The 25,214-nt window shown below is 41.8% G+C and overlaps 1 protein-coding gene across 7 annotated transcripts in view; it reads right to left on the bottom strand.

The window, feature by feature from the left end:
- birc6 (baculoviral IAP repeat containing 6) overlaps positions 1 to 25,214 on the bottom strand; it is a 143,689-nt gene that overhangs the window by 75,968 nt on the left and 42,507 nt on the right. For 4 of the 7 annotated variants that reach the window (XM_049601143.1, XM_049601146.1, XM_049601144.1 and 1 more), the window contains exons 37-57: positions 24,541 to 24,744; positions 23,865 to 23,998; positions 22,448 to 22,601; positions 22,233 to 22,349; positions 21,892 to 22,052; positions 21,361 to 21,487; positions 21,109 to 21,219; positions 19,371 to 19,629; positions 18,648 to 19,219; positions 17,445 to 17,620; positions 17,239 to 17,335; positions 16,279 to 16,473; positions 15,962 to 16,162; positions 15,071 to 15,350; positions 14,728 to 14,984; positions 14,115 to 14,223; positions 13,598 to 13,828; positions 10,927 to 11,788; positions 10,525 to 10,668; positions 6,187 to 6,316; positions 3,471 to 3,602 (exon numbers count right to left, since the gene is read on the bottom strand). In XM_049601143.1, coding sequence (XP_049457100.1) covers positions 3,471 to 3,602; positions 6,187 to 6,316; positions 10,525 to 10,668; positions 10,927 to 11,788; positions 13,598 to 13,828; positions 14,115 to 14,223; positions 14,728 to 14,984; positions 15,071 to 15,350; positions 15,962 to 16,162; positions 16,279 to 16,473; positions 17,239 to 17,335; positions 17,445 to 17,620; positions 18,648 to 19,219; positions 19,371 to 19,629; positions 21,109 to 21,219; positions 21,361 to 21,487; positions 21,892 to 22,052; positions 22,233 to 22,349; positions 22,448 to 22,601; positions 23,865 to 23,998; positions 24,541 to 24,744 — 4,653 coding nt within the window. The remainder of the gene's footprint in view (positions 1 to 3,470; positions 3,603 to 6,186; positions 6,317 to 10,524; positions 10,669 to 10,926; positions 11,789 to 13,597; positions 13,829 to 14,114; positions 14,224 to 14,727; positions 14,985 to 15,070; positions 15,351 to 15,961; positions 16,163 to 16,278; positions 16,474 to 17,238; positions 17,336 to 17,444; positions 17,621 to 18,647; positions 19,220 to 19,370; positions 19,630 to 21,108; positions 21,220 to 21,360; positions 21,488 to 21,891; positions 22,053 to 22,232; positions 22,350 to 22,447; positions 22,602 to 23,864; positions 23,999 to 24,540; positions 24,745 to 25,214) is intronic. The other 3 variants (XM_049601147.1, XM_049601148.1, XM_049601149.1) reach the window with 2 other exon arrangements.

Genomic DNA, 25,214 nt, shown 5'->3' with positions numbered 1-25,214 from the left:
ATTCCCCAATTTTGTTATTGCTAGTGTTTAATCAACCTTTTGGCATGTGGCCGAAGTTAACTGTTGTTTCCGGAATCACTTGTTCACTACTCCCTATGTACAAATACTCAACAGTTAACTCTATAAAGCAATGAATTGAGATTTCAGACACTCATAAAACACTGATATTTTCTTTCATCAATGACAAGTGAAAAGCTTATTTTCGTTTGCATCAAATGGCACTCTTAAGCCCCAATCACACAGAAAGTGTTTTAGCAGCTGGAGACGGCTTTTTGTAATTGTTTGAATCTTGAAGCTTAAAGTTTGAAGATTAAATGAAGCTTTTTGCTTGCTGTTTTTGCATTGCAATGCACCTCACGTTTCTGTGCTCTAGGAGATTTGGCCAGAGTGCTCTGAACTCCTCGAGTTGAATAGACTTCAACTCTGAGCAAAAATGTGCCCCACATCTTCCCTGCTTTTTCCCCACTGTCCAATTGAGATTTGAGAGGCAGGCCTTCTGTGGTGGTCACGACCACAAGTTTACAGTTGGTAAATAGTGTAGGAGAAACTTGTGGTGCTCATTCGCTTGGATTCCCTGTAGTTAGCACTCATTTTTGTTATGCTAGGTCCAAAAATAAACAGCAGCAATAAACTGCCCGAGTCATCCTAAAATATGCCTGGAAACTAGGGGTGTGCCATATCATCTCATTCACCATAATACCAGTATGGTTTTTTAATATTATATGAAAAATTCATATTGTGATACTGGCAATATTTCTGCCTGTTGACATATTCATGCAGGGTTTCTGCAGGTATCAGCAAATCTAATTTAATGCTTTTTAATGCCCTTTTTAATGCCACTTTAAACAAATTTAATGCCCATGTCCAACTGCAGATACAGTATATATATATATATATCTATATCTAGAGAGAGAGAGAGAGAGTTGGGCGATCTTGTCCATATCCTATCGTCCTATCGCCATCTAGTGAAATCGCCGATGAACGATGTCATCGCCCTGGGGGGGTCATTACGCGTCGCCGCTGAAACGTTCACTTAGAGCCTCTCTTTGGCGTTTGAGCAGCTTTATAAAACTCTTGAACATGTAATGGCTCCTTAATTAGCAAGTTGACTTTACATAGACGGCATATCTTTTCAATTTCTCCTGACATTGTGTTGTTTGGTTTGTTCACCGCTCGGCCCGAACATAGGCGGAACGGACTCCGCAGAGGTCCGTGCGGACTCAAAGCGGACGTCCGCAAGCCCTGTGCGCGCAAAGCTCAGATTTTACGACCGCGCGGACTCCGCTCCGCGCACCAGTGACTGCTCGGCATGTATTTTTCACGGACATTTTTACAGAAAACTACAACGCGGAAGTGCGCTCGACTATGAAAGCCCGAATGACTGCGGACATTCCTCGTGGAGTCCGCTCCGCTTATAGTACGCCCGAGTATGCTTGTGTCGAGCGGGCGGAGGCGTTGATCCCCCTCCCCCCATCCTCCGCTCTCTCACTAAGCAGCCCCCCTCTGTCTCCTCTCACTGAGCCTCGTTCAGCCTCGATCTCGTCAGCATGCTCCACACACGCGCTGTCTCCCCCCACACTTCGCGATTGCATCGTCATTATTTATATATTTATATATATATATATATATATATATATATATATATATATATATATATATATATATATATATATATAGACAAAATTGTAAGCATTTGACAATGAAAATCTAAATTTACATTAACTGTCACTCTATAGTGAATTAGAAATGGCTCACAAGACGGTTTACAGTCTCAGAATTTATTTGCACATTTCAAAATTAACAAAACCAGCCTGAGGAATGATGTGAAAAACTAACTCTAACCTGAAGGGTGGAGGCGGTCACTGTAGCGGTAGGTGTGGTGGTGGTAGCAGCAGCAGCTGCAGTGGTGGTGGCGACAGCAGAAGTTGGGTTGCTGGTCACGGCAAAGAAATTCGGCACAGTTAATTGCCGCCTGCCTTTAATCGCCGACTTGTGACTATCTGACAGCATGTGTGATTTCACTGCATTGACGCCCATTGTGCAAAGTTTGAAGCTCTTTTTTGCACACGCTGCAAAATGCCTCTCCAGGTTTACCGTCAACGGGCTTTAACCAGGTTCTGAATAGTTCCTCATCCAACCACTTCTGCTGAAACTTGCATTTTCCCATTTTTCCGACATTTGCTAATATTCCCTCCGCTCTTTGGCCACAGGATGAGCACCCTCACAGAACGTTGCATTCCAAGCATCCGGTATTGTGACTTCGTGCACCGGCCGTAAACAATAGCCAATTAAAGGGTTCCGCCTGTCAATCATCACATTATACTTCCGATCAAAATTATTAAATGTTTATACAATCAAAATAAATAGTGACTAACAATGGTTTTTTTCCATCAAGTGTATTTAATTTTTTAATGCCTCTGGACATCGAATTTAATGCTTTTTAATGCCATTTAAGGCCTTAATTTTCGCAAAATCTATTTAATGCTTTTTAATGACCCGCGGAAACCCTGTCATGTCAAACTGTTACCCATGGCAACAAAAAGCATGGCTGAAAGCAAAATTATTATAGACTCCATGGTGGCTCCAAAATGACAAGCAGCTTCAGTAGTGTGGAACAAACTGTGGCATCTTGAATGTTTTATGAACAGCCTCGGACTTCTCAGACTCTTAAAGCAAGTTACCGTGAGTTACTCTCCCTGCAAAGGGCAGCTCATTCAGCGGCTCTGCTGGCAGCAGCACAGCGTCTCTCCCTCTCCTCTCTCGCCATGCACAGATGAGAGTGGGTATTGTCACGTGATTATACCTATCATAATGTAAACCTTTGGGGCCATATCACCCACCCCTACTGGACACAGCCATCATGGAGGCGAAGCTCCTGAGCCAACTGGCGGGACTCCCTGTGATCCACCCTCTTTCTTAGGGTCTCATGTACCCACACAGATCTCCGTTTCCCTGTGCCCAACAAACTCTTTGCAGACAGCATCTCACCCTCATCCAGAGCTAGAGCAACTACCTTCTGCCTGTCCATTCTAGTAACTACCTACTAACTACTGTGAAATAAATAAAATAAATAAATACATCAATGAACAGTCGATTCAATCACGGAAAGGTAAGGGTAAAGAGGTGACGGGTGGTTGCATGGCAACAACAAAATGGCACAGCAACCGTTTTTTTTTTGTTTGTTTGGTTTTTTTTTACTAGTGGAGTGAAAAAAATTTTTTAAAGGCAGTGCAGTGCGCCTCGCGTTTTGCAACCTGAAAAATGTTTTCTGTGTGATTGGGGCCTTTGCGTTTTTTTTTTCTGGAATTTCAGTGCTCCCTATTTGTGTGTAAAAATGTCTGCAATTCCCTTTTCAATCTGTTTGGCATGTAGTCAGTGGGATAACACACAGTGACCAGCAGAGGTTGGCTAAATAGCTGATGGCTGGGTTCCCATTGGACAAGGGGTGTGTATGGAACAGATCCAAGTACCTGAGGCCACAACAACACTGTAGTTGTCCTGGAAGCCGCTGTCTGCTTTCATCTTTTCCTTCTCCTCATGATTCTTCTTTTCCTTGTCCTCCTTCTGCTCATTGATCAGCTTGGCTGTAATGCTGGGTGTGTCTGTTTGGGTGAATGGAGGACAGCATCAAATCAGATGAGTAGTATCACATATATTTTTTGTCATTTATTTTTTTAATGTAAACATAAGTACTTGAGCTTAAAACAGTTTATATTTTCAATAAGAATCTGTGAAGAGGTGTGTGTGTGTGTGTGTGTATGTCTCTCAAGGTCCCAAGAGGTGAGTCATTCATCATGTACAGTACATAGCTGGCTAAAAGCTAACAGTAATACTGCAGCTCACAGCAACGGTGCTGCACTGAAGGCCAGAGAATTAAACCACAAGGTCACATGGCTGAAGCACAGAGTTGAAGCTTGGGCTACAGTCTGCTACTAATTTACACTACAATTAAAACTGCAGCTGTAATGGTTTAAAAAGTAGTTCCTAATCATTCATGCCTTGATTAGAATTAGGTTAGAGTGAAGGCTGCAAATACACTAGGTTGTAGAAACACATAATGAAATCAAATGTGGCCCCACTGTCCTTGATTGCCTTTATAAAGCAAGTTAAACTCAAAGCTGTCCATCATTGAGACGCTGGTGAATAAAATAGTCAAATGCTTAAGAAACAGGATTGCGGTGGCATTGCAAAACTTTGTTGTTTATGATCTGCCACAAAAAGCAAAGCAGAGGAGCAAAATATACTTTGATCAAGCTGGGACATGTCCTCTGTGCCTCATGGCAGAGAAAACTTGAGTTACTGCTCCACAGTTATGAACCACTCAAGTTGCAATTACAGTTTAAATCCATGTCTGTGAAAACACGGATGCTTCACACACGTCTTCCCCCCAGCAGCATAAAAGATCTAACCAATCAGCACAGCTTTAAGGTGGACACTCAAGATTAGAATCACCAATGCGGTATCTATCCAAATGTCTTCCCCTCTGTTCTGAAATATGAGGTTCACTAATGGCTAGAAAAGTGATTTTGTTGAACGTTACGATGTCCCAGTGAAGCTGGGTGACCTCTGATCTTTTGGATATGAAATGTCATCACTTCATTATTTAATGCTGCTCGACATTTGTGTGGAATTTTATCACAATTAGAGAACACATTTTTGAGTTTTGGCCAAAACATGCTTTGTGAGGTCACAATGGCCTTGACCTTTGACCACAAAATTCTACTCAGTTCATTTTTTTTATATAACTCTTCATTTTAAGTATTTTCAAATGTTTAGAGAAAACATAAACTAATCAGTTGATTCTTGAGTCCAAGTGGACATCTGTGTCAAAATTGAGGAAACTCCCTCAAGGCCTTTTTGAAATATTGCTTTCACAAGAATGAGACGGACACAAGGACCCAGTGACCTTTGACCAGAAAAATCTAATCAGTTTATCATTGAGTCCAAGTGGATGTTAGTGGCAAATTTTAAGACATTTCCTTGAGGTGTTCTTGAGATACCATGTTCACGAGAATGGGGAGGACAGACAACCCAAAAACATAATGACCCCAGCCACAGCTATTGCTGGGCAGAGGTAGCCAAATGGAAGGAAACATAATCAGAACATCCACTTACAAGAAATGAGGAGGAGGGTTAGCCCAGCCTAGGACAGTGGTATCCAGTTGTTTTTTTTTTGACTTGTGAGCCTACATGCAACCTGTGGTCAACAGTTACTCATCACTATGGGTTTAGAAAAAGTGCATTGGTAACAGGCATTCCTAGGCCTGAGTTATCTAGTATATCACATCACAAAAAGTTAAAATTAGAGGAATGTATGAAAATGGACTTGTTTTTATTTATTTATTTTTTTAATTTCTCATCTTGGTAATTTCTCTCAAGATTCCTTAGATATGCTTTTTGCAACACTTTGAGGTGGTCCAGACCCCCAGGTTAGGAACTGCTGGCCAATGGCAATGGTTCACCAAACCATGATCTGAGCAGACATAGTGTTTTGTGTGAGAATCAGCGGTTTCTCGTAAGTCTTCTTTTTGAGAAATTTTTAGTTATGTCAAAATGTTTGCAACACACAAAAAGCATCTATATATTAATGGAAAGGGAATATAAGAACCATTTTGTTTGACAATCTGAGAGTGAAGTCAAAAAGTGTTCTCTAGGGGTAAAACCAGAAAGCTCATTTCCATAAATTTTATTAGTCCTTGCTGTAGGGGATGTAAACATGAAGAACAATGCTGCCATGGAAACAGTGTGCACAGTAAGCTCTGAGCCTTGTTTTTGTCAATGTGTGTGTGTTTCTTATTGAATTATTTTTAATATTACTTAGGGTAAGCATGGTGGGAGACGGGTGTTCAACCATGAATGTATAAAGAGAACTGGATACAGCATTAGAGGCAGGGCCCCTTCATTCCTATGGAAGTTGCTCAGTGGTGCATAAAGCCAAAAAAGTTCCACTGCTGCAATATAAAATTACAATGAAAGAGATATCTTTATAAAATAATCCGTGAATGACAACAGCATTTCAGTTACAAAAGATTGGTGAGTATGACATGACTGTCTTGTCTTCTTGCAAGACATGCACTTATTCACACACTAGCAGCAGATTTTCCTGTTGGCTGTAAGGTTTATATATCCACACTGCTCAATGTACTAATCCAATGAAAGGTTTAAGTTCACTGTACTGAAACATACCAGACACCCGGTCCAGGACTTCGGCCAGCGTGGTGGAAATGGGCAGATGGAGGGTGCGGTACTTGTGGCCTGCTCCGTACATGGGATGCTGGATCATGTGGCTGGTGGCATTGATGCGTCCTTTGTATAACTGAGAACAAAAAAAAAAGAGACAAAATGTTTTTATCAGTATGTTATAAAAATAAATTGATGGGCTTAGCTCCAAGAAATTTCAGTTAGATCTACTTAGGGTATTATGGCTTGTTACAGACAATATATGGACAAATATTGACCCCTTTTCCTCACTTTTTTAGCAGACATAGACCACTCAATTGTTTTTGAAACTTCTTCAGAGAGGTCTATGCTAATAAGTATCTTGACTGAAACTCTGAAAAGATCATGTTGGTTAGCTTCTCCTTTTCCCTTTCCTTTTCCATCTACCTTCAGCTGACATTTAGACAAACATGCAAGCAGCTCTGGGAGGCTGTTATTAACTGTACCAGCTAAATACTAAGGGCCTGTGTCTCCCCAAATGGGGAGAGAGCATATGTCACTGCATGCAGCCACCTACAGAAAAAGCGCTGCGCCCAACGTCTTTTTTCAGAGAACTCCGCCTTTTTTGTGTGGCCGCTCCAAGCACTTAGGTTGAAAATCTCTGAACTTTTCAGAAAAGTGCCAGTGGTGTCACTGCCACTTCATTTTGCTAGGCTACTGTCTACTATCACAGCAAAGACAGGAAATCTCATTTTTTTGGGAGCACATTGGCTGGTGGACACTGGATATGCTGGTGAGTGTTGTGCTTTTATCACCATTCACTTTGCAAGCCTGATGTTGACTGTGTAGTCAACCTCCTTTTAATGCTAGCCAACGTCAGTGTCAAGATATTGTTGTCATAGAAACATATCCATGTGGAGCACGTCATCAAAAAAAGTGCTGGGATTTTTTTTTTAATGAAGCACCTGGATGAAGCACTCCCCAGCTCCTTGCCACCACTTTTCTCCTGAAGAAAAAACTATGTGGACCATAAAGTGTTTATCTTGACACTACATTTCATGACAATGTGATCAGATTTTGACTTTTACTGTGAACAAGTGAAACCTCTTAACTGGTGGTGGTGCTGAGGAAAGAGCAGGGAGTCACCAAAATTGAAAAAGTCATCCTCTTAATACATAAAACATTTATAGAAAATGTCATGATAATCTGGGCAGCTGCTGCTCAAACACCTAGTCAGGATTAACCAAACGACCTTGTCAACCATAGTCCTTCTCTGCTCGTGAGCAAGAAGAAAGAACAGTCTATAATACTGAGAACAATGAGACAGCTAGGTTGTTAAAATGGCTTGCTTTGGGTAATTAAAACCATTTTTTCTACACCATGCCCCAAGACATATCCGCACACACACACAGTCCTAAAAGAGCTTTCCTGACAACCAATCATTGAGCTGTGTAAAATATGGAGCATTAAGGGGTCACTGAGGACACCTTAATGCTCCACACCAGGCATGCATCAGTCTGAGGGGATTACTGTGATTAGAAAGGAGGCTTCTGCTTCATACTGCTGTGCTGTCCCCTTGTGGTCACGGCTGAATTCTACATCAATCATGTACAAATGGTGCTACAGCCATTTTAATGACATGGTGGAGAATCTTTGGGAACATATATTACTTTGTCAGTCATGGATGTTGTGTCCCTGTAAAATGTGATCTGCCATGACCTGAACAATGCTTTTTGCAACGGAGTTTGAACGTTGATTTTACTTAAATATCTCTTATGTTTCTTAACATTTGCAGTAACTTTGCCTTTATTTTTACTTCCTCTTAATCTATTTTTTGTATGCACCAACCAGAGGTAGGACCAAGTCATTGTTTTGCAAGCCACAAGTAAGTTTCAAGTCTTTGTTCAAAAGTTCTAAGTCCAGTCCCAAGTTAAGACTGACAAGTCCTAAACGTTAATTCTAAGTCCTAAGAAAGTCATAACCATAGGCGTCATTTAGGTATGGCGAGGTATGGCAGCTGCCATACCTTGGAATCGGGAGGAAAAAAAGAGAGAGGTTCTGTAGTCATCTTACTTGTGAATGTCCTTCATATTTGTTGCAAGTGATCAGATGCAATATGTTAGATAGTCCAAGGCACACTGGCTGGTTGTTTCATTGTATTGCACTTAAACAAGTCAATAATATGCTCATCAGTGAATACGCGTGTTAGTGAATATGAGTGTTATTGAATCAAATTGTTAGCCACTTCGCTCCTCCGTGAGTTATGAGTTATGTGAGTTATCTGTGTGTTGTAAAAACATTTTGCTCTGCTGCTGTAGACAGCCTGTCTAAATGATGTCTTGAACCCTGTCTGATTGTATGTGGGGGTTTTTTCTTCATGTCGGCATGTTAAGCTTGTATTTTCGGTCCCTGGAGACACTCCAATAAATTCGCCTATACAGTATTGTCCCAAAATGGCCTTTATTTTGCTGTGTTTCATACACCGGACTCCTTGGTTGTCTTCTAGAAATGAGCTTGTAATTAATTTATTTTCTTTATTTTCTGTGAAGTTAAACACATGACTAATGATAATTAAACATCCGCTCACTGTCCGTGGTGCTGAAATATGTGCCGAAATAGGTCCGATGTTTTCACTGCTCTCACCAAGTCGTGCATTACATGCAGACATGAGGTATTATGAATGTGAGAAACAGCTTCATGTCCTTTGAAACAGTTTCCAATAGCATCGTATGTACTTCTGACAGGTAAAAGACCAAAGTGAAGTTCATATTTTTGAAACTCCATCATCAGTAGCTCTGTGACGTCATGTCATATTGCCATACCTTAGCTTTTGCTGAAACGACGCCCCTGGTCGTAACGCATTCTAAACCAAATGTAATATCATTTTAAAAACAAAATAATAATATGTTAAATTCAGAAATATAGTAAATGCTTTTTAAAAATTATATTTCAAAAGAAGTTTGTTGGAAATTGTTGTATCTCTATCTGTAATTTTCCACCCACACAGTTTGCATACTGTTATTTGTTTTTACATTGACCAAACGCAGTTTTTGTGCGCAAATGAAATTGACTTATGTGTCATTTTTTTCTAACTGGTGATCAGTAACCTAACATTAGTTCTTCACAGTTCTCTCCTGCAACCTGATTGGATGTTGTTGGATTGGTTCCAACAAAGTGGATCTCTGTTGACTTGTTGGGAATAAATAACATTAATGTTAGTTGATTCAGGACATGAAGGGAAATGGGTTGGCACACTTCTTAAATAACTTTTTTTTTATCTTGGGCTTGGGCAGGAGGTATCAAGTACTTTCAAGTCAAAACTAGGCAGGCACGATAATACTGACACATCATCAGTATCAGCTAATATGCTTTTTCTTTTTGCACAATGAATGAAATACATGAAAAGGAATAAGTTAGCTGGTGAAAAAAGAAGATATATCGATATCGGTTGTCGGCCCAAGTAGTTGTTATATATTGGCATATCAAATATTGGCAAAAAAGCCAGTATCGTGCATCCCTAGTCAAAAGGCTCAAGTCCAAGTGAAGTCATGAGTCATTGGTGTCCAAGTTGAGTTTCATGTCTTTTTGATTTGGTCAAGTCAAGTCTGAAGTCATGAAATTTGTAACTCAAGTGTGACTCGCATCCAGCTAATGTGACTCGAGTCCACACCTCTGCCAAACACCAAGACAATTTTTTTTGAACACCTACTTTGCAAAAAACAAAAACGTATTCTAGTTCTGAGTTGATGCAACAATCAGCTTTCCAATTTGTAATGTTTCATACTTGAGTGCACTTGCATAATAATATAGGCGACACTTGTTTATGTTGCTGCTACAGTGTGGAAAAAGTGCACCAATCACTAATCCCAAGCCATACAATGGAGTCGACCTGCACGTTGTGCCAACTATTGTTTATATTTTGGAAACAATGTCTAGAACAATCCTCTTGCCTGCCTTTCTACTTTACCACCAATGGCTATACAGTCCAGAGCATGCGATTGGCATGTGCTGCACACATACGCAAATCTCAAAGGAGACAGGAGACAGTCAATGCTGAATAGTTATCACATTGCATTCTAAATAGCAGTCCATATCTGTGTTTTGGTAGAGCTAATTTTTTTTTAATACCCGATGCAAACCGTCCCTGAGTACATGTGAACTGTGCTCAAGACCACCTTTTCAAGTGGAACCGGTCGTAGCTGGTACAGTAGACAGTGTTCAGGCTAATCAAACAAACTGGACTACTGGTCAAGTGTATTTGGATCCGGGGGCCGGGTCCCTGATGTAAAGGCCTCTTAGGAGTATCCAGCCAAGCTAGCTCCTATCTGAAAGGGAACAGATATTCAAGAAAAAAGAGTTACCCACCGGACAGGGAGACTGTAGGAAGACGGTGACCTTCTCGTCCTCCAGCATGAGCTGCAGGAAAAGCCTTCGAATAAAGCCTGAGATGTTTCCAGAGATCGGCACATTGCCTCGCTGAGGTGCAGACTGGAAAAGCTCGCAGAGAACCTGCAGCCAGAAAATAAAATTTAAATCAGTGGAGTCTAATGACTACATCCAAACGAAAAGAGTTTGTCACTGATAGCAACAAGACCTTAACAAGGTTCCTACTTCTTTCAGTAATTACCTTTCAAATTTTAAAAACATGGCTTAAAGTAACTTTTGACTAGCAAATATGTGTCTGAGATGTACAAACTTAATTCCCCAACGAAAGTGAGAGCTTTAGTATTTGCCATTTTCCCATCAGAGTGGAATAGCAGAGCAGACCTGAGCCATGAGCCGCTGGTTGTTTGGATGGCAGGAGATACACTGGAGAAAGAAGGCCACAGTGGCATTCTCCAGAGCAGTCCTCTGCTGGGTGGTGAGCCCTCCTGCTTGCCCAGAAGACGCCAGGGAGAAGCGTGACCCTGAAGCCTGAGGCTGGGATGGAGGGGGACCTGCCGCAGATCCAGAGCCCAGAGGCTGACAGCCTGCACTGGCACCAGCACTAGCACTAGCACTGGAATGGCACAGCAGGAAGAGCAGTGCCGTCCACAGTGGGTTGACCTCTGGTCCTCCTAACCAGTCTTTCATGGCATGACTGTTGCCAACTTCAGTGAGGAAGCGCAGCACCGGAGCAGCCAGCTCTGCAGCCAGAGGTGGCCGAATGTGCGAGGAGGATGAGTGGTAGTGGTGATGGTGATGTCGTCTCTCGGCCTGAGCAGCTGGCAGAGGGAGGTCGGCACTGGCCAGAAGGCCGACACAGAACTGGGCCAGGCTGCGAACCAACAGTGAAGGTAAGCCTGAGTCCAGCAGTTGCTCTATGGCTCCTGGAGACTGGGAGGCAGCTGCCAGCGTTGTTAACTGGGACTCAGACAGATTGATGGGGGGTCTCGCATGCTTGGAGTCGTCTGTAAGTCCTGCAGCATTGGTATTTGCATCATGCTGCTTTTTGCCGTCATCAGTCATGGCGAGCCGGTGGTGCTGGGCTTGAGAGTGACTGGCACTGGGCATGGGGACAATCCCCATCCAGGACATAAGCAGGGAGAAGTAGCTGGGGTGGATATGACACATGGAGCACAGCAGGCTGTCAACGGCCTTCTTCAGCACAATGTTGCACGGCAACGACATGGACCAGTTATACAGCAACCTGAAGGAAAGGAGAATAAATGGAATCCATCACAAATCATAAATTTTTTATTTAGTCCTCAAAGGGCTACAAAATCAAGGCTGATGTGGTAAACAATTATAAAGGCATGGTAAGTAAGAAGGGTATATAAAACTTAAACATCTGCAGACTCCAATAAGTGGAGTATTCCATTCACATACATTATTCAACAAATACTATTATTAAAAAAATAAAAAATGTCATGAATATGGTTGAATATGGGGATTAAGATCTCGGTATTCCCAATTGCCTGTGTGTTAACATACTTAAAACTATTAAATGTACCAGAACAAGACAAAATGAATGTTACCACACAACTGCTGATCTAAGTACAATCATTTAATCTCTCCTTGTGCATACTGATCCTTGTGCTGCTGTGACTTTTACTTCAATCTGAAGGTATACTATTCAGACTTGAGTTGTGTTAGAAGTGTTACAGAACCTTAATGGAGGACAAAAGTAGTAAAATCATCATTGTTATTTAATCCATTTGGGTCACATTATCAAACAGCATGATATTTCACTTCAATGTTACGCAGACGACACTCGGCTGTAATTAGCTTGGTCATCATCCCTGCATAATTATGCCAAGCTGCAGTTAAGGATTGGATGGCAAGAATTTTTCTTAGCTTAACTCCTCTAAAACTAAAATCTAAGTTATATGCCCTGAACACACTTAAGGCCAAGTTTAGGCTTCTCTTGGTACTCTAGCTTAATGTTCTGTACTGTTAAAACCTGGGTTTTATTTTAGATCACAGCCACAATCTCGAGTCCCACATTAAAAGGCTAGCTTAGTCATTTTTTTTTACATTTGAAAGTATCTCTAGAATTAGATCTATTATTAATTTTAATGATTCTCAAAGAGTTCTTCATGCTTCTATCATTTCACTTCTGGATTATTGTAGTGGCATGTTTACAAGACATGATAACATGGCTTTATGGTGTCCAAAACACAGCTGTCAGACTTTAAAGCAAACCAAACCTATTTGCGCTTCCCTTCACTGGCTGCCCGTCCAATTTAGAATTGATTTTAAAATTTTAGCTTTGACTTTCAAGGCCCTGCATGGCTTGCTACCAACCCAAATGGCTGCACTTCTAAATCATTACTTAACAGCCTGAGGTCCTGTGCTAAGGCTCTGTTAGCTGTTCCCCACTCAAGGCTGAAGACCTGGGGTGACATGATGTTTGCGCTCTAACCCTTTGAGATAACTTACCTGAAGAATGTGGACTAAAATAAAAATTCACTGCTCATTTTTTTAAATCGTCACACAAGACTCACTTCTACTGTCTGGAGCTTTGTCGTAATTATTTTATGTTTCCTATTTCATCTGTTCTTTTTATGGGTACTTTTATTCATTTTTGTCTGCATTTTTACTTGTTTTATGTTTATTTATGTTATTTGAGTTTGTATGTTTATTGTTATTTGTTGAATGTGATTTTCTTTTTTTCTATTTGATTGCTCTTGTGCTCTCTATTTTGTCCTTGTGTGTGTAGCACTTTGTAACTGTAGTTTTAGCAATGCTATATACAATAAGTTATTGCTATTTATTTTCATGACCTATCTAAATTATGTCCATTGATACATGAGAACAACATGTAAAACTGCCATTGCATTTACATAGTAGGGTGCATGTCTGAGAGGGGGGACTCTAACTTCACTTCTTTTTCAACTGACAAAGCATTGAGTGTACATTGACTAATTCTATATATCAGCGTTTTTCAATGTTTGTATAAACAATTCCCTGCATGCATGTTATGGTTTTAATAATAAGGAAAAAGATATTAACTGACTCAAAGAGCTCTCTGTTGAGCAGTGCAGGCAGGTCGTAGTCAACAGGCAGCTCGTAACTGTGCCACAGGATGGCTGCCACACAGTGGAGGTGGGAGGGCGACGGCATGAGGAGGCCATACTCCCTCGACGATGTTGAGGAAGAGCTAGCACCAGTATATCCCATGGGGCCACTCATCTTGTGGGCTGCAACCCGCGACGAGTCATGGACCCACTGGAGAAGGGCCTGGATCCTGAAGGGTAAAAAATTCAAAGTGAGCTTTGATAAGAAATTCATCACATGGTTTGGAAAATACTGCTTCATGTCCTCAGCCCCTCAGTGTGACGTCACAGTGGAATTCATATGCAACAAACACGACCATATGATAGTAAAAGATGATAAGGAGAGTGTAAGGACACTTTTTACTATCAGCTTTTAAGTCTGTCTGGAATATCACCTTGACGAAAAACTGGTTCTCATTGGCGGTTATATTTGCAGGGGGGAGCTTAAGGACAGGGTGAGTCAGGATGTTTATGTACCTGTCTTTGGTTCCAGAGTCCTGTGTGGTGCCCAGTTGGTACAGGATGTCAATGGTGGAGTCTGAGGAGAGGCCATTTAGTCGCCCAAACAGCAGAGGACTGTTCAAATCTACGAAGACAGAAGCAAAGACTACAGTAAGGATGGCTATCATGCAAGTTAACAAGCTTTTCCAGGTAGTTTTTGATACCCTGTGAAGGATCCTTCTTTGTTACTTACAGGAATGATGTATTTTGTTAGAGCTGACCTGCTGTGTACCAACTTAAAACTATAATTTACGCTGTTAAATCAATGGAAGTAATCAATTGAAAGTGTACAAACTGAACTCAGTCTCTCGATTGATCTGAGAAATTATAGTAAAAATGACCTACCTAGAAAATAAAGCATTGCCAAATTGTTTGTGAAGCGTTGCAGAACAAAACACTTTTACACTTGGTGGGGCAAAACCAAGCCTGAAATACGTCCTTGTCCAAGTCTTTTTAAGCTCTGACATCCTAAGAACATCTTAAGGCAATTATTTTGGATATTTTAAGACTCTTTGATGCTTTTTAAGGTCCTGTGGATCTGCTGTCTATGATTAACACTCCAGCAGCGATGCAGCTGCGTGTGACTCACTAGCAGGGTCAGTGCCAGAGGCGGCACAGTTCCTCAGCAGAATGTCGATGAGTTTGAGTCCAATGCGAGTGGACTGCAGGCCAATCTTGACAAGCACAGCTTCGATGTTTGGCGAGTGCATGCCGCAGTAAGGTGACATGAGCAATGCCGCGCAGGTCTGCAATAGGTTGGCGGTGGGTGCGGCAGCACTGGCCATCATGGCCTCCAGGTCACTGACATGGGTCAGGCAATGGTGGAGAAGACGCAGCCACCCGATGCTGTACAGGGAGAAGAAAAAGGTTACAACAACACCCACATCTGACACTAATAAACATACTCTCAGTCCAAAATCAGTGTTTGGTACCTGGTTTTAGAGACTTGGTCCTCAGAAGGCAGGAAGGGGTTGTTGACGGTTGCAGAGGAAGTGTTACCAAACGCCGTCAGGCCCAAAAGTTTGATCTGAGACAGACCCAGGGTGCTGGCATCACGAGGCCGGTGCAGCCTCAGGCAAACAGCCGACGCAACCTCTGCCTTCACTAGCTGGATCTTTATATACGTCAGGCCGCTGGTGATGACCGGTGTGGAGAGTGGCAACATATTGACCCCGTCAGCACTGATCTCCACTGAGACAGAGGATGGGCAGGCTGGTTGGGAGGAGGAAAAAGACAGAAAAACATAAAGGAATGACAGCAAAATTTTTTTAATCCAAGAGAGATGAACAAGCTTTTGATGGTTGCAAAAATAGTGACAGAAATACACTTTCCAAAAAAATATAATGTACTTTTTTTCCCAATTCATTTTCATTATTAAATTGAGTGTAGAGTTGCAGCGTGGTACAGCGGTTTCATGGGATACCATGGTAAAAAAAAATTGACGGTTATCATACCATGTACATTAGCTTATCTACAGTACTGAATATAGAATGCAGCCAGATGGAGACCTTTAATCACCTTTAATGTATTTATTTTGAAAAGGGAGATGTTTTGCACAAACCTCTTATAAAAAAAGTTTCAATTATAACAAAGCATTTGTTCCCTTAGAAAAACCCCTCTGTTTTTATTTCTTTAAGAGTCACTGTGACTGACATTAATTGTAATCATGTTATAACATTATCGTACCGCGAAAATCTCATGCCCTTGCAAGTTCTATGTGTGATTAGAGCAGAGGAGCAGAATAGCTTGCTGACCAGCATGGAAAATGCGCTTCTGGTGTGAACGGTGCAAAAACTGACATACCAGTAATGGATGATACTCACTGGCTAGAGAGGCGAGATGTGGCTGGATGTGGAGCTCTTTCAGCAGCACAGCAGCAGGAAGGTGGATGGTGAGGTCACACCAGGCCTCCTCTGGCAGGAAGATGTACGACCATGCTGCTGAACGGGCCCGACGGTGGGGCGGCGTGGCTTGGAGGAGGACCTCCGCTGGCTGGGCTGTGGGGCTGCTGGATGTGATGGTGCCTGTGACAGGACAAATAGATAATTCAGAAACAGAAACCAGCTGATGTGCAGTTCTAAGTTATTTTACTGTAAAGGTATTATCCAAATGATGCAACTGATTGAGTCAAAGTAAACACCTAGGGGAGCAAAGTTGTGGAGTCCCTCAGCATTGTCTGGCTCTGAGGTCATCACTCTGGCTTTGAGGTTGCCGTCTGCTGTCTTTCCAGGACCTGAATCTAAGAACTTCATGATGGTGGATACCATGCTGCGTGCTGTGTTCACAATGGCCCGAGTGCTGGTCACCATGTTGTTACAGATCAACTGCACACCACCTGGTAAAACACAAGAAGTTAAGGTTTCTTAATGAATCCGACTTTGCAAAAACTGCTTAAACTCTGGAAAATTCTTAACAACTGTGAAAAATATTAAAAGTACTTATACTTCTACAATCAGGGTTTTGACATGGGTAAGGTGCCCACCAGCAGCAGGATAGGACTGACCCCACATAAATCCCAGAAACACATTTAGCAAGTAAAACCATTATCACTTAAGACCCCTTTACGCAGTTAAATTTATGCCTGACATGAAAGCTGACATGGTGATATCTTTGGCAGTCGACCAAAAATGGTGGTCTTAGTTCACACTGTGGGACATGTCTACTGACAAGTGATACGCAGCTTTGGCGACAAAATATAATCTCACAATGTAATTGCTGCTACGTCTATGCACCATTCAATCAAAACAGGACATGACACACAGTACACTGGCTGCCTAGGTACTATTTTTCACTACAGTTTAGGCTACCAAAAAAAAAAAAAAAAAAAAAACAGACACAAACAAAGCAGAATATGTTTTGGGACTCTGGACTTCTTCTGTTGCCAGGTTTTCTGGTGAATGATGTGAGTGATGACATCTCTTAGATAGACTAAGACTTAAATCAATATCCTACATTCTGACACAGAATGAGATCAAGAGACCCATCTCACACAGCACGACACAAAATAAACAAAAACAGTTGTACAGTCTAAAGGCGCATGTTGTCTGAAGGCAGGGGTAAGTAAAGCTGGGCAGGAGGCAAGTGCTGTGTGTATACCAACCCATGTCATGGAAGGCCTTGAGAGCCTCACTGGTATCCAACACTCGGAGGATGAACCACAAAAGAGGCTCCGACAGCTGACAAGTGGAAAGAGACCCCTACAAAATGTAACATTAAACGTACATATTGACATCAGTTTTGGCATTTGTTGGAGGTATATTTTAATGTTTAATCATCACATCCCAAAAAGCCCAGGCTGATGCTCACCTGTCTGCCCATGTAACCACAAGCCATGTATGTGAGAATGGGCTGTAACATGACCTGGACCGAAGTGGCCCTCTTACTGAGAGTGGTGAGGATGGTGAAGAGGCCATCACCCACTGAGATGGCATCCAGACCACCATGGAAGTTCTCATGTTTGGTCAGGTGGAGGCCGCTGGCTCCTGAGGAACGCAGAAAAGTGTCAGTTTCAGCAGAAGGGATTTATTATTCTCATATATGATTTTTTTCTTTTCTGTTCTCTAGTTCCTCACTGAAAAGCCAAATGTAATGTTTTAAGAAAGTTCAGCCAAATATTGCTGTATGGCTGACTTTGTTGAGTCAGTTTGCTAACTTCATGGCTTTCTTTACGTTGTAACTTTTCAGTGGTCCTTTATTCAAGGCCACTTGTGTTTTCAGCTGCCCCCAAGTGGCCTTTATTCAAGGCCACTTGGGGGCAGCTGAAAACACATTAACACAACAATAAGAATATGAATACCTCAGCACAGAAATGGTAACTGATATTGTGTTTTTTAATAACAGGACAAAGTGATAGCATGTAATTGGAAAATAGCCATGGCCCAAGAACAGATTCCTGTGGAACTCCATATTTTAGTGGTACTGTAGCTGATTGATAATTCCTAATCGATTTAGAAATTTTCCTAATTTTATAAAGCAAAATCTGAGACGCCCAACCAATTTTTAAGGCATTCAACAAAATACTACAATCAACAGTGTCAAAAGCAGCTGACAAATCCATAGGAACAATTCTGTGCGTTGACCACAGTTAGCTGCTGACAGAAGATCATTTTTTAAAACCCTAAGGAGTGCAGTTTCTTTGGTATGCCCTAATAATTACATATTATCCCCTTATAAAGTCGCTGTGGCAAACACCTGCAGTTTAGCATTAATTTGGAGTCATGTTTTTGTCCAACTGATCAATGTTAATCCAATAGTCACTCTCCCTTTAGCTGTTTTTTGGTCTCTACCAACTCCTGGGAAAAATATCTCTCTCTTCAGCTGCTAATTTCTCTACTATGTTCCCAGCTAGTCTCTAACTGTTTGCTGCCTGGCAGGTAGTGTACAGTAAGCTCATCAGAGCACTAAAAACAGTTGTCTGCTGCTGGAAACCAAGTACATGAGAACAAGAGTAAACAGTGAGACTAACAGAAACTACAGTGTTAGTTGATTATTTTCTGTGATTTGCCTTACCTATGATCATGGCCATGGCACTGCTGTTGCATTGGCCCAGTGCTGACAAGATCTGGCTCATAATCTGTTGATTGGCTAGCACTAGGTCGGCCACTCCTGCAGGGGGACCTTGACTGAACGCAGATCCTCCAGCCACACTTTCTTTGCTACCACAGACCTTCTCCTCGTCCGACACGCTGCTATCAGCTGCTCCGCTGCCGGCCGGCGGCAGCCGTCCACTGAACTCTCTGTCCCCGGACAGAGGCAGCTGCACCAGCACGTTGACCAGCTTGAGGAGGTCAAACATCAGCTGGTCACGTGTTGTCTCTCCACAGACAGCCTTGGCATCTCCTGGCCGGATGATATTGGCGAACAAACCACCAAAACAAGCCCGGGCACCAACAGAGCTGTCTGAGCCGCTGCGGGAAACCACTTTGTCAGAACAGGTGATGTAATGGTGAACCAAGAATGTGATGGACTCGATGACGGACGAGATGGTGGCCACCGACACAACCTCAAAGTTTTGCTCAAGAGTAAACTCCAATAGCTTCACCTGAGCATCCAGTGGTCCCTGGCCTGACTGGAACGGACCCCTGAGGAGTCAGGATGAACCATTAGTTCCCAAAGAGCAAACATAGAGCATCCCATAAAATGTCTCATTTTGTGTTGTTGCACTGATGACTGTGCTGTGACATGCAAATATTATTGACTGGAAAAAACACTTCCTGAGAAGCTATTGCATACCTCTCAGTAGACAAGATGTGCATGAGTTTGAGCAGGAACTCGCTGAACATCTGTGGACAGGTGGAAGACAGGTGGACCTGCAGGCGGCTCAAAAATTCGTGCATGGCCTGGGTGGCGGTGGGTCCCACCTGAGAGCTGTGCTGACTTGTCCCGTTGGTGCTGCTGCCAGACAGGAAACGCACCAGGACATGAACCAGGGTGGGATCAGACACCATCTGCTGTGCTGTGCTTTCCTGAGAGCTCATCCCGTTGCTGGAGGCTGGAAATGCAAACATCGATTTTATATAAAACACCAGACAATGGACCAATATACCAATATTAACTATAGAATTATAAGGGGAAAACATACTTATAAATCAAAGTAAATAAAGCTGTAAACTGCTGACAAGAGACTGCATTTCTATTTCCCACACAGCCGTTGGCTTTCAATTATTTCAGTACACAATGAAAATCACCTTGCAGAGACTTAAAAGTCGTCCTTTTTTGCTCAAAGTCATACTGTGTAATTTTCCGATGGTAATAAATTTTTTAGCTGGGGGCATTTTGCTCAGCTATTCACCCTGAAGGCACATTCAAAGGATGCTGCGACATACAAAATTTAAGAGCTCAATGTCAAAAAACATTGCTTTCATGAATTCTGTTGTAGAAAGATCAAATACATAAACAACCAATAAATATGAATTTTTCAAAAAGAGTCATATGAACCTGGGTCACTTTGATGAAACATCTTTGCTAAAAGTGGCCACTAACTGGACAAGTTTGGACAAACAGTGAGAAATTTCTATCTTAGGTGTCCTTTAGTTACAGCTGGCATGTCCATTTAAGTTTGTGGTGTAGCATTATTCACAAAGCACTTTAGCTCTGAAATAATTAGAAACAAACCAATCCCTGTAGATATGACTGAGCTCTTTCATGGAACACACTCACACACAAAAGAGAAATTGTTTCTTTCAGAGGAAGACTGATAGAGTCTGATTGTACTTGGTATTGACATGAGTTCGGTAATGCTAACACAAGTGGACAGCCAAGACACATTACTGTTTACAACTGTGTTTATCATGTGCCTCCAGCTGACTACTTGTGTTCAGATTTTGTTAATGCCTATGTCAGTTAAACTAAAATGTCAAAGGACCCTGGGTACAGGTATTATGTCCATGCTCTTGCTAGCTGCCCGGCAATCACGTCAGCAGTTGCATTGGTCGGGCAAATAATAGCGCAAAAAGATGGACGGTCACACAACACTTAATCCAACTCTTCATAGCATTGGCAAGTTACAAAGCACTGTCAACAAACAACCACCACTTCCTGCACTGATGATGTAGTCCTTGTTGGGGACGCATGAGGACGCATAAGCTTTTCATTACAAAAGATATGTTGTCAACTGCGTCCCACACCACCTTGGCAAGTGGTTTGACTGATCGGATCACAGCGTGTCTTGGTGATCGTGTATACTTGTATTTAGAGCTGTCCGAATCCCCAAGACTCATGTTAACAGAAGGTGTAAACAGGGCCACAGGGTGATTATTTGACTTTTAGTGTAGTTTTTTTTTTTTTGGGGATGTTTTTCCTTATCTGCTGTGAGGATCCAAGGATAGAGAGATGTTGTTTGCTGTAAAGCCCTCTGAGGCAAATTGTGATTTGTGATATTGGGCTTTATAAATAAAATTAAATTGAATTCTAATATTTTGAGAGATGTTGATGATCCACAGAAGGAAATCAGTGAGAGTGGAGTACTGACCGCAGGCTGCCATGTTTGTCATCAGGGTGAGAGAGTGCAGCACCAGGCACCATGTTCTTAGGGAGGTGTTGGGGTACCATGCCAGCACTGTTAGAAAACTGCTGATGGATGCTAAACACACATAAACACACAGAATATAATACATGTAAAATCAGTAAAAATAATTTAAAAAAAGACTAGTCAGTGTGTAACAGACTTCTCCAGCTCTATCAGAAGTGCTGAGAAAGAGAGACCGTGTGGTGGAGTCCTGACCTTGGTTGAGCGGGATGGTGGGCACTCGGCTGGCGTTGAACAGGAAGATGTCTGATCCACTCTCTTCGCTGCCACCAGAACACGTGTTGAGACTGAGTGTTAACCACAACTGCAGTAGGGACTCCAGCTGTGAGGAGAGACCCTTTATTAGTTCACTTGGTTTCCTGTTATTCTTCAGATAACACTGAATTGAGCTTACAGGGTGTGCTTAGTAAATGCAGAAGTTATTTAGTCTCAAAACTCCAAAATGAAATTGGTTCTGACCCAGACTTTAGGAGCAATTTGATACCAAACATCAAGTTTTGGAGGAAGGGCTGCTTAACATTTATGCTCACAATAGTGGGCTTTAAATCCGAGACAAAGCTGATGTTTTTACACTGTAGTATAGATGATTGAACAAATTTGATCAAGAATTTTCACGAGATTTTGGAACAGATTAAAAAAGAAAAGGGAAAAGACTTAAGGCTGTAGTTGCCTCCACTGGAGACTGCAATCATTCACGTATTTTGTGTTTAACATTTGTGTGCTGACCTGTACATGGTGGACCTGCAGCATGGAGAAGAGCTTGTTAAAGCAGGCACTCAGCATGGGGATGGATGAGGGCTGGACCATCAGGCTGCTGGCTGGAGGAGAGCCTCCTCCATGCAGAGCTCTCAGCAGGGAGTCATCAGTCCCATTAGAGGCCTGGCTCACTGAAAGCCAGACAACAAGCAAATCTTACAGCCATGATAGACACTACAGACATCCAATAAAAACTCAAACAGAAAATTTGTCCCCAGGTTGTTGAGCCAGGTTGATTTAACATGAACTTTTAACCAGCAGTTGTTCTTTAATAGACCATGTCCTGCTTTATTGTGGTGTTGTGTGGTTACCTGTGGATGAGCTTGAAGTGAGAGCCTGAAGGATCGAGTCAGCCTGTAGAGTTGCCATCATTTTGAGCATCAGTTCAGCCTGCTGCTCCAGGCCCACTTCTAGGCGGGCATCCAACGCTGTGAAACACGGAGGCAAAAGGTCAAACATCAGATGGAAAGATATAACAATTATTGAGAGAGGTCAGGACTACCACCAGAAACCAGCCTCTACTCACCCTGTGACACGGAGACTGACAGACTCTGTGACCCGGGCTTCTCAGCAGCAACTGGAGGTTTGGACACTGGTATACCAACCCCTCCAATGTACGGGTTGTACCCGTACGTGCCGTAGTCAGCACCCCAGTAGTCATACCAGGTGCTGCTTATAGGCTGCGGATGGACATGAAAAGGAAGGGATATGAAACATAAGGGCAAAAGAATACATTGACTGCATCTGTCTTAAAACCCCAAATGCTGATTTAATTGCTCAAAGTATTTGTCAAGCTACACTTCTATTCAAAAACAGCCTGAATAAAGCAGAAATTACTTTTCCCTTTACATTGTCCACATAACTCTCAACAAGTTTATTTTCTGGGATCCTTCAGTTTACTTATCTAACTAACAAGGCAATTGTTTAACTTTGCACAATAACACAAGGGTTAAGCTTCTTGTGCACTTAGAGCTTGTGCTTTCTCTCTCTGCTGCTAACAACACTTCAAAAGTCAATGTTGAAGTTAAGCAAGTGAAAAGCAGGTTTTTTTTAAATCAAGGCCTTTTGACGGTTCAAAGAAATGATTGCATTTTAAAGCTGAATTCGATGAGTAACTAACAATCAAGGTGAGGTAGTTTAAAGGAGCTGTGCTGTGGGGCAAGGGAAACTATTTTGTTGAAAATACCAGTAGCTTAGTAATGATTTAAGCATTTATCAATTATATAATAAAAGGGCAATATCATCAACTATACTAAGAGAATCAATCTATCATTTTCAGATAATATCAAACATAAAACAAACAAATCGAGAATTCACAGAGTTGCTATTGTCATGTTTCAACCTCGCAGTTAACATATGAATAAAACAATTCAGGCTGATGGTGTACAACAAAATACTGGGGGTTTTGTTAAAGGGAAAATAAACTGATGACTGAGAATAAAGTAAGGAAAAAAAAATAATAATAATGCCTTAACACAAAAATCTTGTAGTATTTTAAGAATAATGACTTTGGTATACATAACTCGATGACATCCACATCTTTCATTGGACACTCACGCTGACAGATTTCTGGCACCTTCTGACTGCAATGTATTCAAATAAAAATTCCATAATTTCTAATTATCTAATTTCACTGTATCAAGCTATAGAAATCTATTCCCATTAAAATCCAAATTTACATTCAACGACTACAACAATTGTTATGCTTTTTCTTGTAAACTTTTGTGTGGGAAGTGGGATCAAGTCATTGTTGTACGAGTCACAAGTAAGTCTTAAGTCTTTGCATTCAAGTTCCCAATCACGTCGCATGTAGTTTCATGGCTGTTTATTTCAGCTAACTCAACAGTTATCTGTCACTACGTCAATCTGCAAGCCAGTGCCAAACAACAACAGAGTAAACAGAGAGAAGAAAAGAGAAGAATAGAGTGTCGTAATAAACCTACCTTAAACACTTTGGCGGCGAGTGGATCTTTTTCCAAATCAATATCTAAAGGATCAATATCAACATCCATCAGGTCTTGTAGCAAGTCAAAGTCTATGTCTTTATCTTTTTCCAAAGATGACAGAGGTGGAGCACCTTTAGATAACGAAAACAGCTTTAATATTGCCAAGCAAGCACACTAGGAAAACATACAAGCAAGAGAAACTCTTTCTTTAGCACGTTACTGGGCAATTTTAATGCCGATCAAGATATTAGCTCCTCTACTCATCTACTGGAGGGAGAGTCCAGACACAAGACGCAGTCAGGACCAAATGTGTTTCTGTATGAGAACAATTAGGTAGCTAAAACAACTCATGGTGCCCAAATTGGGGGAAAAACAGAATTGTTCTGTTGAATGTCAACTATAAACAAAAATAACACCACTGTTCGAATAACAAATTGCCCAAAATGGCTCTGAATCTACATGTTTGAACTCCCGCTCCAAAAGATAGAACCAATACAATAATAATACACATAAAACCATACTGTGGAGAAAAACAGGAAACATGCAGCTATGAAAAAAGAGAACATTTTAGCACACTATTACTTTATATTGTGATGATAAAAAGTGTGGGTTCGTATCAACATCTGTGTGGTGTTGTGGGAAGTGTGCAGAATGGACGGGGCTACCCACGCACTTTGAAATACTGAGGAGGTCCCTGTAGTACCTGCGATGATATCAGGCACCAGGGCCTCATCAATGCTCTCTACCAGGGGAATGGGTGCCGGCTGGGGCAAGGAGTCGTCCGAATCGGCCCCCGCTGAGGAGGACGATGCCCCAGCCTCCTCGCCCACAGCAACCTCATCCATGACATCCAGAGAGCCTGGAGACAGCAATTCACCTGGGACAAAAGCAAAGTTTACACTTAATTATTCACAGTTCGAAAGAAATGCACGAGATGCGTAAACTGCAAAGAGTCAGATCCAACATGGCTCCAAGATGTTAAAAGACACAAAACATCGAGCCATGCTAGGGCCTATGTGAGGCTGGTCTTAGGGCATAGGAGTGCTTTAAGCAAAGTGTTAACATCAGACTGCTAACATGCTCAAAATGAAAAAATGCTAACATGTTGATGTTTAGGAGGTATGATAATATCTAATTTCACCATCTAGTTTAGCATGCTAACATTTGCTAATTGGCACTAATCACCAAAAGGCTACAGCTGAGGCTGATGGGAATGTCATTAGTTTTGTCATTAGTTATTTGGTCAAAAATAACTGTATTGGGAAAAATTATAATTTTGACCTGATGATGGTGAAAGATGAGAGAAACACCAATTTTCTGTGAAGCGCTGTCGGCAGTGATAGTATT

Source organism: Epinephelus fuscoguttatus, linkage group LG16, assembly GCF_011397635.1.
Source record: "Epinephelus fuscoguttatus linkage group LG16, E.fuscoguttatus.final_Chr_v1".
Classification (NCBI taxonomy): domain Eukaryota; kingdom Metazoa; phylum Chordata; class Actinopteri; order Perciformes; family Serranidae; genus Epinephelus; species Epinephelus fuscoguttatus.
The sequence above is the reverse complement of the archived record's forward strand: the minus strand, read 5'-3'. Positions and strand labels throughout refer to the sequence as shown.